Raw genomic sequence first — 15,810 nt, forward strand, 5'->3', positions numbered from 1 at the left:
AGTTATCATAATATTTACATTATTTATTATTCGTCTCGTATATATATCGTATTAAAATCAAAACTTTAACTTTAACTAAAAGTAAGCTAGCTTCCACTATTTTGAACTTTATTTTTTATTTTTATTAGCTTTTTTATATTAACTTATTTATTATGTTTGCAAATTCTAATTAAAATCATCAATCATTAATTTTCTGTTACTTATTTCAGTAATTTCTTCTTCCGCACAGGTAGGAGTAAATAACTCACAATAATTTGCCACGGCTTTGACAACTTTCGTCGTCTTCCTCCACTAACCGGGTCTTTTATGACAATAAAGGACGAGATGAGCAGGACGTTCATCTGATGGTAATTGATAAGCCCTGCCTATTACAATACAGTGCTGCTCAGGATTCTTGAAAAACTCAAAAATTCTGAGCGACACTACAACTGCTCTCGTCACTTTGAGACATAAGATGTTAAGTCTCATTTGCCCAGTAATTTCACTAGCTACGGCGCCCTTCAGGCCGAAACACAGGAATACTTATTAAAGCATTAACCCACCACCAGTATTTGATTCAGATCTTTGTTCAAATCATATTATCAATATCTTCTTAGAGCCAACTAGACAACCGACATCTCCAATAGCTGTATTGATAATATATTTACCAACTATTATAAACCCATTACTCAGTCAATAATAACCAAGCTGAGATCAGACCACTTTGGTTAATTAGCCTCTTTTAATATTGAGTTAAATAAAAGTACTACAATTAAAAAGTTTACGTTTGTTCCTGTGAATAGGAGAATTGAAAAATATAGAGTTTATATGGGGCATTTCTGTTAAAATTACAAGTTCAATAATTGATGTCATAGCATGCCATACCTTGCTGTAATACCATTCAAAATAAAAACTAAAAATTACCTACTTAATGACATTTATAAACCTGTGTAACTGCTTGTACCTCTTTTAATTTTTATACCATAATTTATATTAACATTTATTTATTATTTATAACCACATATTTTTTGATTTTTCAAGTTTCGTTAAGATCTAAAATGATCTTTTTACGTTCAATTCCTTTTATTCATTTTTTTAAGAATTAAAATACAAAAATTCTATTCAATTATATTCATAACTATAATTTCAAAAAATTACTAGTCGCTGCTACTCCAAGACTCAATAATGTTGGGGTTACTGAAGACCAGTGCTACATTGGCGCCACGCCATTGCAGCTTATTACTGAGTTAGATCGATTTGTTGACATTTACTGCCGCACACTACCTTTTTCGTTTTTAGCTATAAATTGTATTATTTAATTGGTTTTATTAGTTATTTCTAAGAATTTATTACTCTTTCTGGTTTGTTATTTAATAATTATGTGGTGGTGGTTTAGATTTAATAAATTTTTATTCTATTTTATTCTATTCAAAAGCTTTTAATTATTGAATTAATTGCACCAATATTTAAGTCGGGTTGCACTTCTGACCCGAATAACTATCGTCCTGTATCCGTTTTTAGATAGAGTTACTAGAATTTTTGAAACAATAATTTTAAGCCAAATGCTTACTTACTTTAACTCTCATAAGCTACTTCATATGAAACAATTTGGCTTTACTAGGGGACGTTCAACAACGGATGCAAGTGTTGAACTGATCAAGAATATTTTTGACACCTGGGAGAAATCAAAGAATGCACTTGCTATCTTCTGTGATTTATCTAAGACCTTTGCTTGTGTTCAACATTCATCGCTGGTCAGGAAGCAACATCGTTTACTGATTTAGCGCTAATAACCTAATTTTAAATAGCAAGAAAAGGAAATATATAAATTTTACCGAACCAAATATCAAAAATGTAAATGCGGGTGTTTTGTTAAACGTAGAGGCGATAAAACCTGTGGAATATACCATATTTTTCTTGGAATTTCTCTTTATTCCAAATTACAATGGGGCCTCCATATTGAAGGATTGGCTAATAGACTTAGTTCTGCAGCATTAACGGTTCAAAGATTAGCCAATTAACCTACGTAGATTCGGCGTGATTAGTTTTACTTTAAAAATATAATATATGGTCGAATAGAGAACGGTCTTCCTTTTTCGTCGGTTAAAGAAAATCACGCACAGAGCCATCAATTAAATTTTCAATTCTTAAAGATAATATACGAAAATTATCAAATCACTTTTTACAGATGATGTATTACTGAAAGCTATTATGTCATAGACTTTACAAAATCAATTTGTTACATTATTCAAAAGAATACGTAATTTTTATAAGATGAATAAACACGAGTGTCCTCAACACAGAAGCCGCAGATTCAATATCGTGATCACAGAGTTAGATGTGATGATCGCAAACTGGTATTATAAGTAAATAAACACGAAATGTTGTTAGAAATTATACCATATTTCATAATGCAACATAGAAACCTATTAACTAATAATAATTGTTAATTAAAGTATGCAATATTTACTTACGTTGATGTGTATACTAGTAATACTTATAATTAACCGGTAGATTGTCAATCGACTTCATTTCTTACAATTTAACGGCCTGGTTTAGTGACATTGTAATGTAAGGGGTACACTATAGCACAGTAGACACATGACTATAGTGATATTGTAAGACAATGATATTTTAACAATTTTACAGTTCGTTAGTTTATGAGGCCGTCGCTGATTGGTATCTTCATTAGTAGGTCTCAAAAACAATACTTGGAATGAAATCTTTTTTAGGCACACTGTGCCCTTTATTTTGTGACTATTGAATGAGATAGACCCGTCATGCTCGCTCTCCAACAATTATCAAATAAAATAAATGTCTGTCAAAGCAGCATAGAAAGTAGCGTAATCGGAGTTAAAAGAAGAGATAAAGAAAAATTGAAAGATATAAAAAGTATGACTAAATTCAAAGAAGCAAAATCAATATGCAGAACACTAAAATGGCGATGGATAGGACATATGATAAGAGAAAAACAAGAAAGTGGACAAAAATAATATGGGCAGCTTGAGGCGCTACTTACCTTACTGTCAACTGTAAACAAATTCCAATTCAATTGTTAGATTGATACGTAAGCAAAACCTATGAGGGCGTAGTCTATCACTCTTTTCTTTATCTATCATTCTTTAGTTTTGTCATACCATCGTTTGTTATATATTTACATACAAGTGCTTACCCGGCAAACGTTGTTTTGTCATTTAATTAAGAACATTGTTGTACGCTGTTTCAGTTCGTTGTACGAATTGTCATAATTATATGTAAATAAAATGTCATTGACTGAATTATTTGTATTGCGAATATATAGGTATTTCTAAGTCAAAAATATTGCCATATCATAATTACCATAAATTATATACTGACTTTTTCCGAAACATGACTTCATTTGATGGTATTAGTATTACTCCGATCGGTTCAGTAGTTTTCGAAGTATAAGCGAAGGAAAAAAACGGCTCTCCATTTATTTGCATAGATGAGCCCAAAAATAAACTATATTTGACACGAGCGTTCGTCCATTTATGAAATGAATGGAGTTTCACATTTTTTTGTTTCAGTCATCAAAGTACGGGATCATTTGACCATCCTCATCCAAAACATTATTAATAGTACGCTACCTACTACTACTTTTTTTAAATGAAAATAAGGGATGAAACGAGCAGGACGTACAGCTGATGGTAATAGATACGCCCTGCCCATTACAATGCAGCGCCGCTCAGGATTCTTGAAAAACTCCAAAAATTCTGAGCGGCACTACAACTGCGCTGGTCACCTTGAGACATAAGATGTTAAGTCTCATTTGCCCAGTAATTTCAGTAGCTACGGCGCCCTTCAGTCCAAAACACATGAATGCTTACACATTACTGCTTCACGGCAGAAATAGGCACCGTTGTGGTGCCCATAATCAAGCCGGCATCCTGTGCAAAGGAGCCTCCTTCTGGTCTACTTTACTACAACAAAGTAACCAAACCAAGAATATGTAAAATGTTGAACATATCGCTGACAACACTGTCAATACAATAATAATTCTGAAGTTTTCCGAATGTGAAGCAGTCTTGCAAATAAACGCGGGAAATTTTGCCGAATAAACCAATCTGCAAAATGTCTATATGTAAGCATTATAAATATTCTTAGCTTATTCTCAGTTATAAGTATTACACCAAGTTTATTTGTAAAGCCGTTATTGTTTATCTGGCCATAAGGGCAGCCAGATGGAAAATAAAATAATCAAATTATTGTGATGTACATACTTTTCTATTTGATTTTCCTTTTACCACGATTTATGAGACATCGTTAAGGATTTACATAGAGGAAATCTGTATGATGTTGATTCTTGCAATTTAATCCAATATGCATAATGTCATTTGTATGATACGATAACGCCAGTAAATAATAAACTATGTAAATATTGGTTACGAATTGCTCACGAGTCATAAATTCATTCATTATTCATACCTTCCACAGATATAAAACAAAAAAATTTGGCTGTTGTTAGGGCCCTACTTACAACGGCAAAGAAATAAAGGGATTTTGGGGATAATTGGGACTTGTGGTAAAAACGAATTCCATACAATAATCATAAGCAAACATTTAAACAATGCCTCTCAAACAAAATTAGCTCTTTTTGTAGTGAAACTTCTTTAGAATCGTTGTGATTTGAAACTCGAAGAAACGAAAAGGCGAAACGATAGAGGCGCCGTTGCCAGCTATTATTTATAAAACTATTATTTTGGCCGCCGCGCCAAAATATTATTTGAACAATATGTATATCGTATCCGAGGTTCTCGAGGGTGCCGAGAAAGAATTTGGGATCATTTTTGAAATCCAAGATGGCCGCCGCGCAAAGGAGATTGAAACGCTTCCATACATTTCTGGGCCCAGGTGATAACAAGATGAAAGTAGAACCATCTAAAAGATTACATTTAAATAATCCACAATTGAAAATTTAGCAAGATTTGTCAATCTGGGAGCTGAGCAATCGAAGATATAAAAATGAGGTTATGTTTTAAACTATATATTGACAGCTGATCTACAGTAGGTTTATTAAATGCCTAGTTGCTAAGGATTTATGAAATACTTATATTAGCTAGGTACCAACCTTGTTTTTTTTAGATAAAAAAGTACCTACCTATCTACGTATACCTAACTTCTACTATAACGACATTTTTTTGCATTATAGTATTAGACAGTTGGTAATTAGATATAATAATTTACCTGAAATAAAACATCAGTTTATTTGCTCAGATAAGAATAATATATACATGAACTGTAAAACAGACTGCTACAGACAACTTTCCTTGGAATTCAATTGGGTACCTAGGTAGTTAACAAGTCGGTAACTCAACAAATACAACAAGAAACGAAGTGGCACTGACGAAGAAATGAAATGATCTGTCAAACTGTCATTGTCAAAGTGTACTTAGCGATGAGGAAGAAGGATTTCACTAGTATCGATTTTTTATGTCAATCGATTTATTGACTAAATAAAATAATTGCTCAGATCTGTTTTTCCCTAGAAAATAATATATTTTATTCCATAATATTGTCATTCTAACATAAACTATGCACCAAACTAATATTATTTAAATAAAAAAACTGGATCTTAATGTTATTTTAATCGATTAAATATTCATTCGACTACATTGTAATCGATTTTCTTTATTTTAATGTTTTTTTTTCGGTTTGTAGATTGCAAAATGAGCTAGTATTTTTGTATTGTACATCAGAAAAATATACTCTTTTTTTTTTAAGTATATTTCAACTTGTTAACATCAGGCCCAAAAGTCCCATTCTCCTTTATGATTTCAATAATATGGATTTCGTATCCGAGGTTCTCGAGGGTGCAGAGAACGAATTTGGGATCATTTTTGAAATCCAAGATGGCCGCCGCGCAAATATATGATTTCAACAATATGGATATCGTATCTGAGGTTCTCGAGGGTGCCGAGAAAGAATTTTAGATCATTTTTGAAATCCAAGATGGCCGCCGCGCAAATTTATAAAAATGAGGTTGATTTCAACAATATGGATATCGCATCCGAGGTTCTCGAGGGTGCAGAGAACGAATTTGGGATCATTTTTGAAATCCAAGTTGGCCGCCGCGCAAATTTATGATTTCAACAATATGGATATCGTATTCGAGGTCCTCGAGGGTGCCGAGAAAAAATTTGGGATCATTTTTGAAATCCAACATGGCCGCCGCGCAAATTTATGATTTCGACAATATGGATATCTTATCCGAGGTGCTCGAGGGTGCAGAGAACGATTTTGGGGTCATTTTTGAAATCCAAGATGGCCGCCGCTCAAAATTATGATTTCAACAATATGGATATCGTTACCGAGATTCTCAAAAGTGCAGAAAATGAATTTGGGAACCTTTATTAATTATTCCTAAAGTTAATTATTATTAAGTTTTACTTCAGTCGCGCGTAGAAATTATACGCTCACACTTTTTCTTACACGAATTATCATGTCCCAAACTAGGCATACTCTGTCTATATGTCACTGCTTGTGGCGGCGACATTTTTTTTTATGAAAATAAGGGACAAGACGAGCAGGACCTTCAGCTGATGGTAATTGATACGCCCTGCCCATTACAATGCAGTGCAGCTCAGGATTCTTGAAACCCCCAAAAATTCTGAGCGGCACTAAAACTGCGCTCGTCACCTTGAGACAAGATGTTAAGTCTCATTTGCCCAGTAATTTCACTAGCTACGGCGCCCTTCAGACCGAAACACAGTAATGCTTACACATTACTGCTTCACGGCAGAAATAGGCGCCGTTGTGGTACCCATAATCTAGCCGGCATCCTGTGCAAAGGTGCCTCCCACTGGTGTGGGTCCCACTGACATGGGACGGGTCGTCCCCTTCCCTAAAATATGGTTGAGGGAGGCGATGGCTGGCTCATGCATCATGCTTGTGAACGGGCGCTGCTTGTGGTGGCAGGATGATCCTGTTGCCGGAGACTCGGTTTCAGATTCTCAAAAGCTATTGTTTGTATATATATGTATGGTTATGTACATATTTATTTATTTATAATCGCTTTTAAAATGCTCACAGAATACCTTTATTTATTTATGGTGTATGTGGATGATGCAGTTACTGTACTCAATAACTTTTGTATTAATTTACATTTATTTTTTTGACTTACTCGTGTAAGACATTGACTATTTGGCGTTTGAGTGTGTTTGTTGCATCGTTTTACATATTATATTGTAATTGAAATGATTTGTAAATCGATGTAAATGTAAATCTTGATATAAAAGAGTGGCAATGAGTTTCTTGCTACTTCTTCTCATTGGCTCAACCCTTTACGAAAAATATTTTTTTTGACATTCATAAGTGTCATTTCCGTGACCTACGTGAATAAACTGATTTTTGATTTGATTTGATTTGATATAGTACAAGATACAATATATTTAATACAAAGTACATGAATACCTATAAATATATTACTCGGAAAAAAACCCTTATGTTCATAATGTACCTAGATTTGAACCTAGGTTCCTCTAGAACTTTGCGCGGGGTAACTTACCACTGAACTATCGTCATCAAATGATGTAGCAAGCTGACCTATACAAAAGTGATGAATATTGTTTGGTGGCTGGTCTCCTTGTGGTGTAGTTCACTACAGCTTCCACAGATCCTGGCAAACAACAACTGGGAATGTGAATTGTAGGGTAAGATACTCAACTTGGAACAATTATGGCACAATTCGGAGTGAGACGGATTAACGTTATAATGTCATGATAATGCAACAACTCATACGGCTTGAGCTTGGCTTCAAGCTGTAAGGGTTGATATAGGCATACAATATAAAATATAGAGATGGAAGTGAATTCTCTTTTATAAACACAGCTTAAAAATTATACTCCTAAATGTTACGTGGTTCTGGCTTTCTAGACGAATTTCACAAGAAACATTTTCGACCCCAAAGCCACTCGTGGAATCAACTGCCGGCTGGGTAACTTCGAACCGATACAGGGGCCTGCAAGTTTAGCGAATATTCTCATTTCAAGGCCAGAATGTATTACTTCATCTCTGGTTTGCGGATTGTGAGCCTCTTACCAGATTGTCTCTCAAATTAATAAAAAAAAATAAAGTTTGGTCGGTTACTAATGTAAAATCTCGTTTTCACAGTAATTTCACTAGCTACAGCGCCCTTCACACCGAAACACAGTAATGTTAACACATTTCTGTTTCACGACAGAAAAAGGTGCCGTGTTGGTATCAAAATCTAGCCGGCATCCTGCGCAAAGGAGCCTCCCACTGGTAAAAGGTCTGATTGTCCTTTGCAAATGGTCACCATAACGACTGGTATTGTGCCCTTCGCATCCACCTGACTCCTGCAAATGGATGGTGAACTTGAGCTTTGATTGTATACATCTGTCTTTCGTAATTCACTGCTAGCAACACAAATTAGCTGATGCAAACGGTTTGAGGCCTTGACAGGTCAGACCGCTGTGGTACCCATAATCTAGGCTGCATCCTGTACAAAGAAGCCTCCGATTCCTAATTGCTTATTATAATACTAAATACGCGTACATGCCGATATTTTCATCGAGATTTCTGATAAAATTTCAGCCATTGCCTCATCTGGGAAGTGTTTTCTTTGCAGTGTACAGTAGTGAGTTAGAATTCATACTAACTCTTCCAGCCGCAGATGAACACCATTGTTAATTTGTCCGGACACATTAATTCTATTCTCGTTCGCGGTACTGCTTCAATATTTCATACAGTATTTTATGGCAATGTTAGTTTGCTTTTCAGAAGCACTTTCCAACTTTTTTTTTAATGACAGTAAGGGACGAGACGAGCAGGACGTTCAGTTGATACGTCCTGCCCATAACATTGCAATGCCATTCAGGATTCTAAGAAATACCCTTAAATTCTGAGCGGCACTACAATTGCGCTCGTCACCTAGAGACTTAAGATGTTGAGTCTCATTTGCCCAGTAATTTCACTAGCTACGGCGCCCTTCAGACCGAAACACAGTAATGCTTAAACATTACTGCTTCAAAGCAGAAATAGGCGCCGCAACTTCACACAACCTCTATATTTTAATTTATGTATTTGACAAGTATATATATTCTCTATAAATATTATAATAGGTACTAATATCTTATGTACACGATCGATAGTTCTGAACGAGCAGCGACGATTGAAACAAATGGTGATCGTAAGGTTTTCAAGTCATAAGTTATACGAAATAATAAACAGAAATGATATAATGCAGTATAAATACCATAAAAAGGAGTAACGTTACCCCCGCCTGGATTAAAAGACTTACTGTCATCACTCAACGTTACAATTGATGCGTGATACATGAGCTATCGTGTGCTATAAGCTAAGATAAAACACTAAGCTAAGGGTATGTTCCGATATGTACTACGACCACTGTACAGTTTGACGTCAATTTAGTATACTGCGAAGCCGTTCCTTTATTTCCAGTTACACTGGTTACTATTTAATACGGAACGCAATCCCGTATACTGTCAGCCGGATTTGACGCAGCATTCAAATAAGTGTGTTAAAGTTTTCTAGCTCATTAAAAACAACTATAGTTTGAGTACTGTCAAATTAAAAAAATTTTTGGGTTAAACTGAAGGTATTGTTTATAAAACGTTAGGCACTCGAGTGGTTTTGACAGATCACGTGATCAAAGTACTGCGAGAAACTTACCTTGAAAATGCCAGTGCTCACAATAGAATATGGCGGCCATTTATGACATCATATATTTCCCTAGGGTACTGCGGCAGTATACTGGCAGTCCATAACGGAACGAATTTTTCAACAGTGATAGCACTGTGCAGTGCTCGCAGTGCATATCGGAATATACCCTGAATCCATAGATTCTTTAATGTCTCCCAATGAAGCTAATTTCACGTCAAAAAATGTTTTTCGGAACTGACGTCAACAATACAAAGTAAGTATCCTTCACAATGATCTTGACAGTGACTCCGACCTTCGATAGAATAATAGTTTGATTGAATTGATACATAGCCGTAATACGATTTTATGTCCGTTTAATGGTAATCAGATGACAATAAAAACCACTCCTCCCTTTCAAGTGTACGGCGGCATATAAGCATTCAATTGAATACTAAAACTGTTAATGATTTCCGTGACCACAAACCAAACTTTCTGTCTCTATTAGATCATCAGCAAAGAGACGTCCATCTCCGAGTTGACGTAGGTTCTTTTTTATGACAATAAGGGACAAGACGAGCAGGATGTTCAGCTGATGGTTGTTGTAACGCCTTGCCCATTACAATGCAGTGCCGCTCAGGATTCTTGAAAAAACCAAAGATTCTGAGTGGCACTACAACTGCGCTCGTTACCTTGAGACATAAGATGGGAACGCTCATTTGCCCAGTAATTTCACTAGCTACGGCGCCCTTCAGACCGAAATACAGTAATGCTCACACATTACTGCTTCACAGTAGAAATAGGAGCCGTTTTGGTATCCATAATCTAGCCGGCATCCTGTGCAAAGGAGCCTCCCACTGGTAAAAGGTCTGTTTGACCTCTGCAAATGGTCACCATAACGACTGGTATTGCGCCCTTTGCATCCACCTGACTCCTGCAAATGGATGGTGAACTTGAGCTTTGATTGTTTACATCTGTCTTTCGTAATTCACTGCTAGCAACATAAATTAGTTGATAGAAATGGTTTGAGGCCTTCACAGGTCAGTTTCAGCCAAGGTGTGAGTATTTTTGGCGTATTATTATTTGCCTATCATTAAATTTTCTGCTTTCAAATACATAGTTGTACTATTTACCATTCAACAAAATGAAAACATTAAAAAATGAAAGAAAACTTAATCACAAAACAAAATAATTCCGTTATCTCGACAGATATATTTCCTAGTACAGTTATATTAAGTACGTCTAATTTCATCTCGACAATCAATTATTTTGTCGTCATCTTCCATATTGTATTTATATTCCATGTCTGTTCTCTGTCTCTGAGTTCGTAGTCAAACCCCAGTCATGACACTCGTATTAGTACCGAAATATCAAAAAATACATCTCTAATCCCATTTTCGATGTCACAAAATCCAGAACCATGATCCAAATCTTTACCTATAGACAAATTAACTTGAGTAGGTGAAATAGAAGGATTTATTATTATTTTGAAATAAAAGGATTTATTATTATTACAACTAAAAAAAAAGTTCTATTTAATATGTATGTTACGCTATAAGGTATTTATTTTATGGGCCCTGTAGCCTGAAATAAAAGGATTTATAATTATTATTATTATTAACGTAATACAATAAAATCAGTCACCAAATATTTTTTTACAAATATCGTCGATTTAAACAGGCCCCTGTAATGAGATTCCAGAAAAAGTAACCAAAAAAGCAGCGTGAATCAATGTTAATTAGAGCATTAAATTGGCTGACTGTGATAAAAAATTAAGAGAAACAGAAACAATTCAATTAGTTTAATTCATGGAACTAATTTGCTTTTTAGGCTTTTGTTGCTTTATGTTTTTTTTTAATCCATTTATTCCTTTCACTCCTATGAAATATAGTAAGTAGGTAATGAGTATTCTTCTTTAGTTTGTTTTATTAAAGAATACATTTTAATAAATTTAAATTGAAAATAGTAGAAATGATTTAAGTTTTCTTTAGTGTTAATTCCGCCAATATTTGTTTCGTGCCAGATTTTGGCGAGACAACACGTCCTGAGGATGTCTCGAGTAGAGGCGAAACACGTGTCGAATTGTTTTAAAAACAAATATTGGCGGAATTAACACTAAAGAAAACTCAAATCATTTGTATAATTATGGATTTCCGCAAAGTAACGCCTAATTCAATATTTTTTTTTATTGAAAATAGTGTAACTAAATATATTTTCTTATAAAAAAAAGCGTGGAGTGTAGAAGAATTATTATTTTAATAATATCTTAAAAAGCACCCCACCCTTTTTTAACAATAAAATATTTTTTTTACACTATTTTCAATTTAAATTTATTAAAATTTATTTTCTATTTTTTAGTTGAATTTTATATAAAGAGTGTTTTTTAGTTTTTTAAACTATTATTTATATTCATTTTTAGTTAAATTTTCTATAAAAGCGTATTTATAAAACTATTAAGTACTTTAACATCAATTCCTGCTTTATCGACTATAGATAAAAATTATATAAATTGGCAAAAATCTTATTTTGCAATTTGAATAATGGACTAATCTTATCAAATTAGTGTATTTTTATCGGTCCTCGTTAAATTTACAAAGCTTGAATGAAATCTGGCCGTTTAAAGTGGGTCAAAATAGCGTCTAAGGGAGTCAGTTACAAACATACATACAAACATAAAAGTGAAGCTAATATAAAGCGTGTAAAAAGTGACGAGAGAAGCAACACGAGAAGGGCGCCATTGCTAGTGAAATTACTTGACTAATGAGTCTTAAAAATTTTTATCACAAAATGGCAAGCGTAATGTAGATTAGAATTTTGGTTATTTTAAGAATCTTGAGCACTGCAATTACTGGGCAAATGAGACTTAACATCTTATGACTCTATGATGAAGGTGACGAGCGCAGTTATAGTACCGCTCAGAATTACAGGGCAGGACGTATCAATTACCATCAGCTGAAATAATTCATTCATAAAAAAACTGCATTGCTCGTGTGGTCACGTTTTCATTAAAAAGTTTTAATGATCAACAGACGATTAAAGGTGTTTATTTTTTGACGGGATATCCTACAAAGCGATGAATGCCGGCTGCACTCACAAAAAATTGTCACGTTCCGTTTATGCCGAGCGTGCAAGCGAGAGTGAGGAACAAGTGATAGAGATATATGATCGACTCAAGCGTTCGGCTTGTGACGCCACCTTTTTGCTCTTTATAGTGATTTTCATTATTAAAACACTAGAAATAAGGGATTGCTTGTAACTAATTCTATTGGCTTCATAAGATACATAATAGCTTTTACTTCTATAATAAAGTCCCAGCCACTGTTCAGGCATTATCTATGAATAAATTTAAATGTTTTATAAAAAAATGGCTCTGTCGTAAATCCTATTACTCCACTGCTGAATATCTAAATGATCGGACAGCCTGGGACTAGATTGTGATTATTTTGTACAATATTGTATATTTTAATTGAAAAGAGCGCAAAAAAAGAATGCTGGGAGAGTTTCTTGCGCCGCTTCTTCTCTCTCAGAGCGCCATTTGTTTCCGAAGCGGTAGTAGTATCTAGTAGTTATTAGAAATGACATCAAAAAGAATTCTAAAGGAATCAATTTTGAGAAAATAAAAGCCTTTAAAGCCTTTAAAAAAGCAGCATCGGTCGGCGAGTGCAGATATAATGGATTATGTCATTTTATATTTCAGATTTACTCTACGAGAACTACATTCCAAATGACCCTCAGAAGCAGGACGGTATCCTCCGCAAGTTATCAGACTACTGCGGCAAATCCATGTACAACTACACCACTGAGGATGAAGAGCCTCCTTACAAATGGGACTTCTATCACTCTTTCTTCTTCTCGTACACCGTCGTGAGCACTATAGGTAATATAATAATTATTATTACTGTAAATATATTGAAAATTGGTAAATTTATAAATGGACTAAGTAAAAATCTTTTTCTCAGTGTTTCTACGCCCTAATCGATGCACATAGATGATTCGTAAACGTGAACAAAGAGAACGTGTTAAAAATCCGAAAAAAAAATTTTTTTTTCGTATTGAAACGTACAAATAAGTAGCCAAAGAACTTTTGTATTCATTGTTATAAATTAGGATCAGATATAATAAAATTTGATGAGATAATAATAATAAGTTGGATGATGGCTCATCTTATATCTTATGATGTTGGATGATCTTTGGGGGGGGCATTTGTCCAGCAGTGGACGTCTTCCGGCTGATGATGATGGTGATGATAATAAAATTAATGTTGTTTGTAATTTTTTCAGGATATGGCAATTTAGCTCCAACAACACATCTTGGAAGGATATTAATGATATTTTATGGTCTATTCGGCATTCCCATCAATGGTATTCTGCTCGCCAATCTTGGTGAATACTTTGGAATGCAGGTGAGCTTATGTTAAGTTGGAGACTATCACTAATCTGAAAAGTAAACTTTCAACAACGACTTCGCTTAATATTTTGTTTATTCTTTCACTTAGACGTAGACAAACTAAAATAGATTCATTTGACTGTTTTTGCACCATTTACTTTCGAAAGACTGTGTGTCAAAAGTAAAAATGATTTTGTTTTCCGCTCAGGATTCTTGAAAAACCCAAAAAATCTGAGCGGCACTTCAATTGCGCTCGTCACCTTGAGACACAAGATGTTAAGTCTCATTTGCCCAGTAATTTCACTAGCTACGGCGCCCTTCAGAACGAAACACAATAATGCTTACACATTACTGCTTGACGGCAGAAATAGGCGCCGTCGTGGTATCCATAATCTAGCCGGCATCATGTGCAAAGGAGCCTCCCACTGGGTGATACGTCGCAATTAGATTACTTTAGTTTATAGGCATAACAAGGCATAAAAGGTAAGGCTCAAAATTGATTCCGTTAGAATTATTTTTGATGTAATTTATAACATTTCTACCGCTGCGGAAACAAATAGCGCTCTGACAGAGAAGAAGCGGCACACGAAACTCTCCCAGCATTCTTTTATTGCGCTCATTTTAATAAAATATACAATATTGTATCGTCATTGTTATTGCTATAAAATAATCATAATCTAGTCTCAGCGCGTCTGATCACTTAATGCTTTAATAAAACATTTAAATTTATTTATAGATAATGCCTGAACAGTGGCTGGGACCTAATTATAAAAGTGTATTTACCTATAATGTTATAATGTACTATATAAAGCGAAACCACCGAATTATATTATTCTTATTATAAATGCAAACAGAGAACATACGAGCGTACAAGTCACCCCATGCTCTCTTGCTATCCCAAATCTTAAAAAGTATTAATGTTGGATTAATCTAGAAGTACACTACATTCCACCGTTTGGTCGTACGTGGAAGAAACTTCATTGAAAACCGTACAGTGGAGGAAGGCTTCATATCCAGATGGTGAGGGTGGTATTGAAGATTTTTAGTGTGGGACTCGGCGGCAGGGATCAGGTTTAAGAGCACTTCGGAAGACTACCAATGATAAACGTGATAGATACACAAAATATGATGTTTTAACGTAACACCAGATGAAAATGTCCTTCACAAAATATACATATTTCTTCTCTTTAGGGTAGAGATAATGGTTTTTGGAGTGCATCGGCATGAACGGCATTTAGAAGTTATCCAAGAGCCTTATAGATTTGATAGCTCTGTCTTAGGCTTCATAAGATACATAATAGCTTTAAGGATAAATGTATACACTTCTATAATAAAGTCCCAGCCACTGTTCAGGCATTATCCATAAATAAATTTAAATGTTTTATAAAAAAATGCCTCTGTCGTAAATCCTATTACTCCTCTGCCGAATATCTAAGTGATCGGACAGCCTGGGACTAGATTGTGATTGTTTTATAGCGATAGAAATGACTGTACAATATTGTATAGTTTTATTGAAAAGAGCGCAAAAAAAAAGAATGGTGGGAGAGTTTCTTACGCCGCTTCTTCTCTCTCAGAGCGCCATTTGTTTCCAGAGGAGCGTTGTCATGATGTAGGAGAACGCGGCTTTTTGGTCGTCTTTCGCGAACTTTTTTAAACACCCTGGGTAAACAAATGGTAGAATACCACTCGGCATTAACACTGTTTTGATCTTCATCTTAAAAGTGGAATTTGCAGATGGGATCCGAAAAAAAAAAGTGATAATTTTTTTACCAACGTTTCCCGCCTGCCTCACTTTTGTTGGCCTTT

General features: G+C 34.8%; 1 protein-coding gene across 1 annotated transcript in view; it reads left to right on the plus strand.

Annotated features, from left to right (window-relative positions):
* Nucleotides 1-15,810, plus strand: part of LOC126974262 (uncharacterized) — a 36,707-nt gene that overhangs the window by 14,591 nt on the left and 6,306 nt on the right. Inside the window, exons 2-3 of the mRNA XM_050821716.1 lie at nt 13,316-13,495; nt 13,899-14,020. Coding sequence (XP_050677673.1) covers nt 13,316-13,495; nt 13,899-14,020 — 302 coding nt within the window. The remainder of the gene's footprint in view (nt 1-13,315; nt 13,496-13,898; nt 14,021-15,810) is intronic.

Source organism: Leptidea sinapis, chromosome 32 (genome assembly GCF_905404315.1).
Source record: "Leptidea sinapis chromosome 32, ilLepSina1.1, whole genome shotgun sequence".
Lineage (NCBI taxonomy): Eukaryota > Metazoa > Arthropoda > Insecta > Lepidoptera > Pieridae > Leptidea > Leptidea sinapis.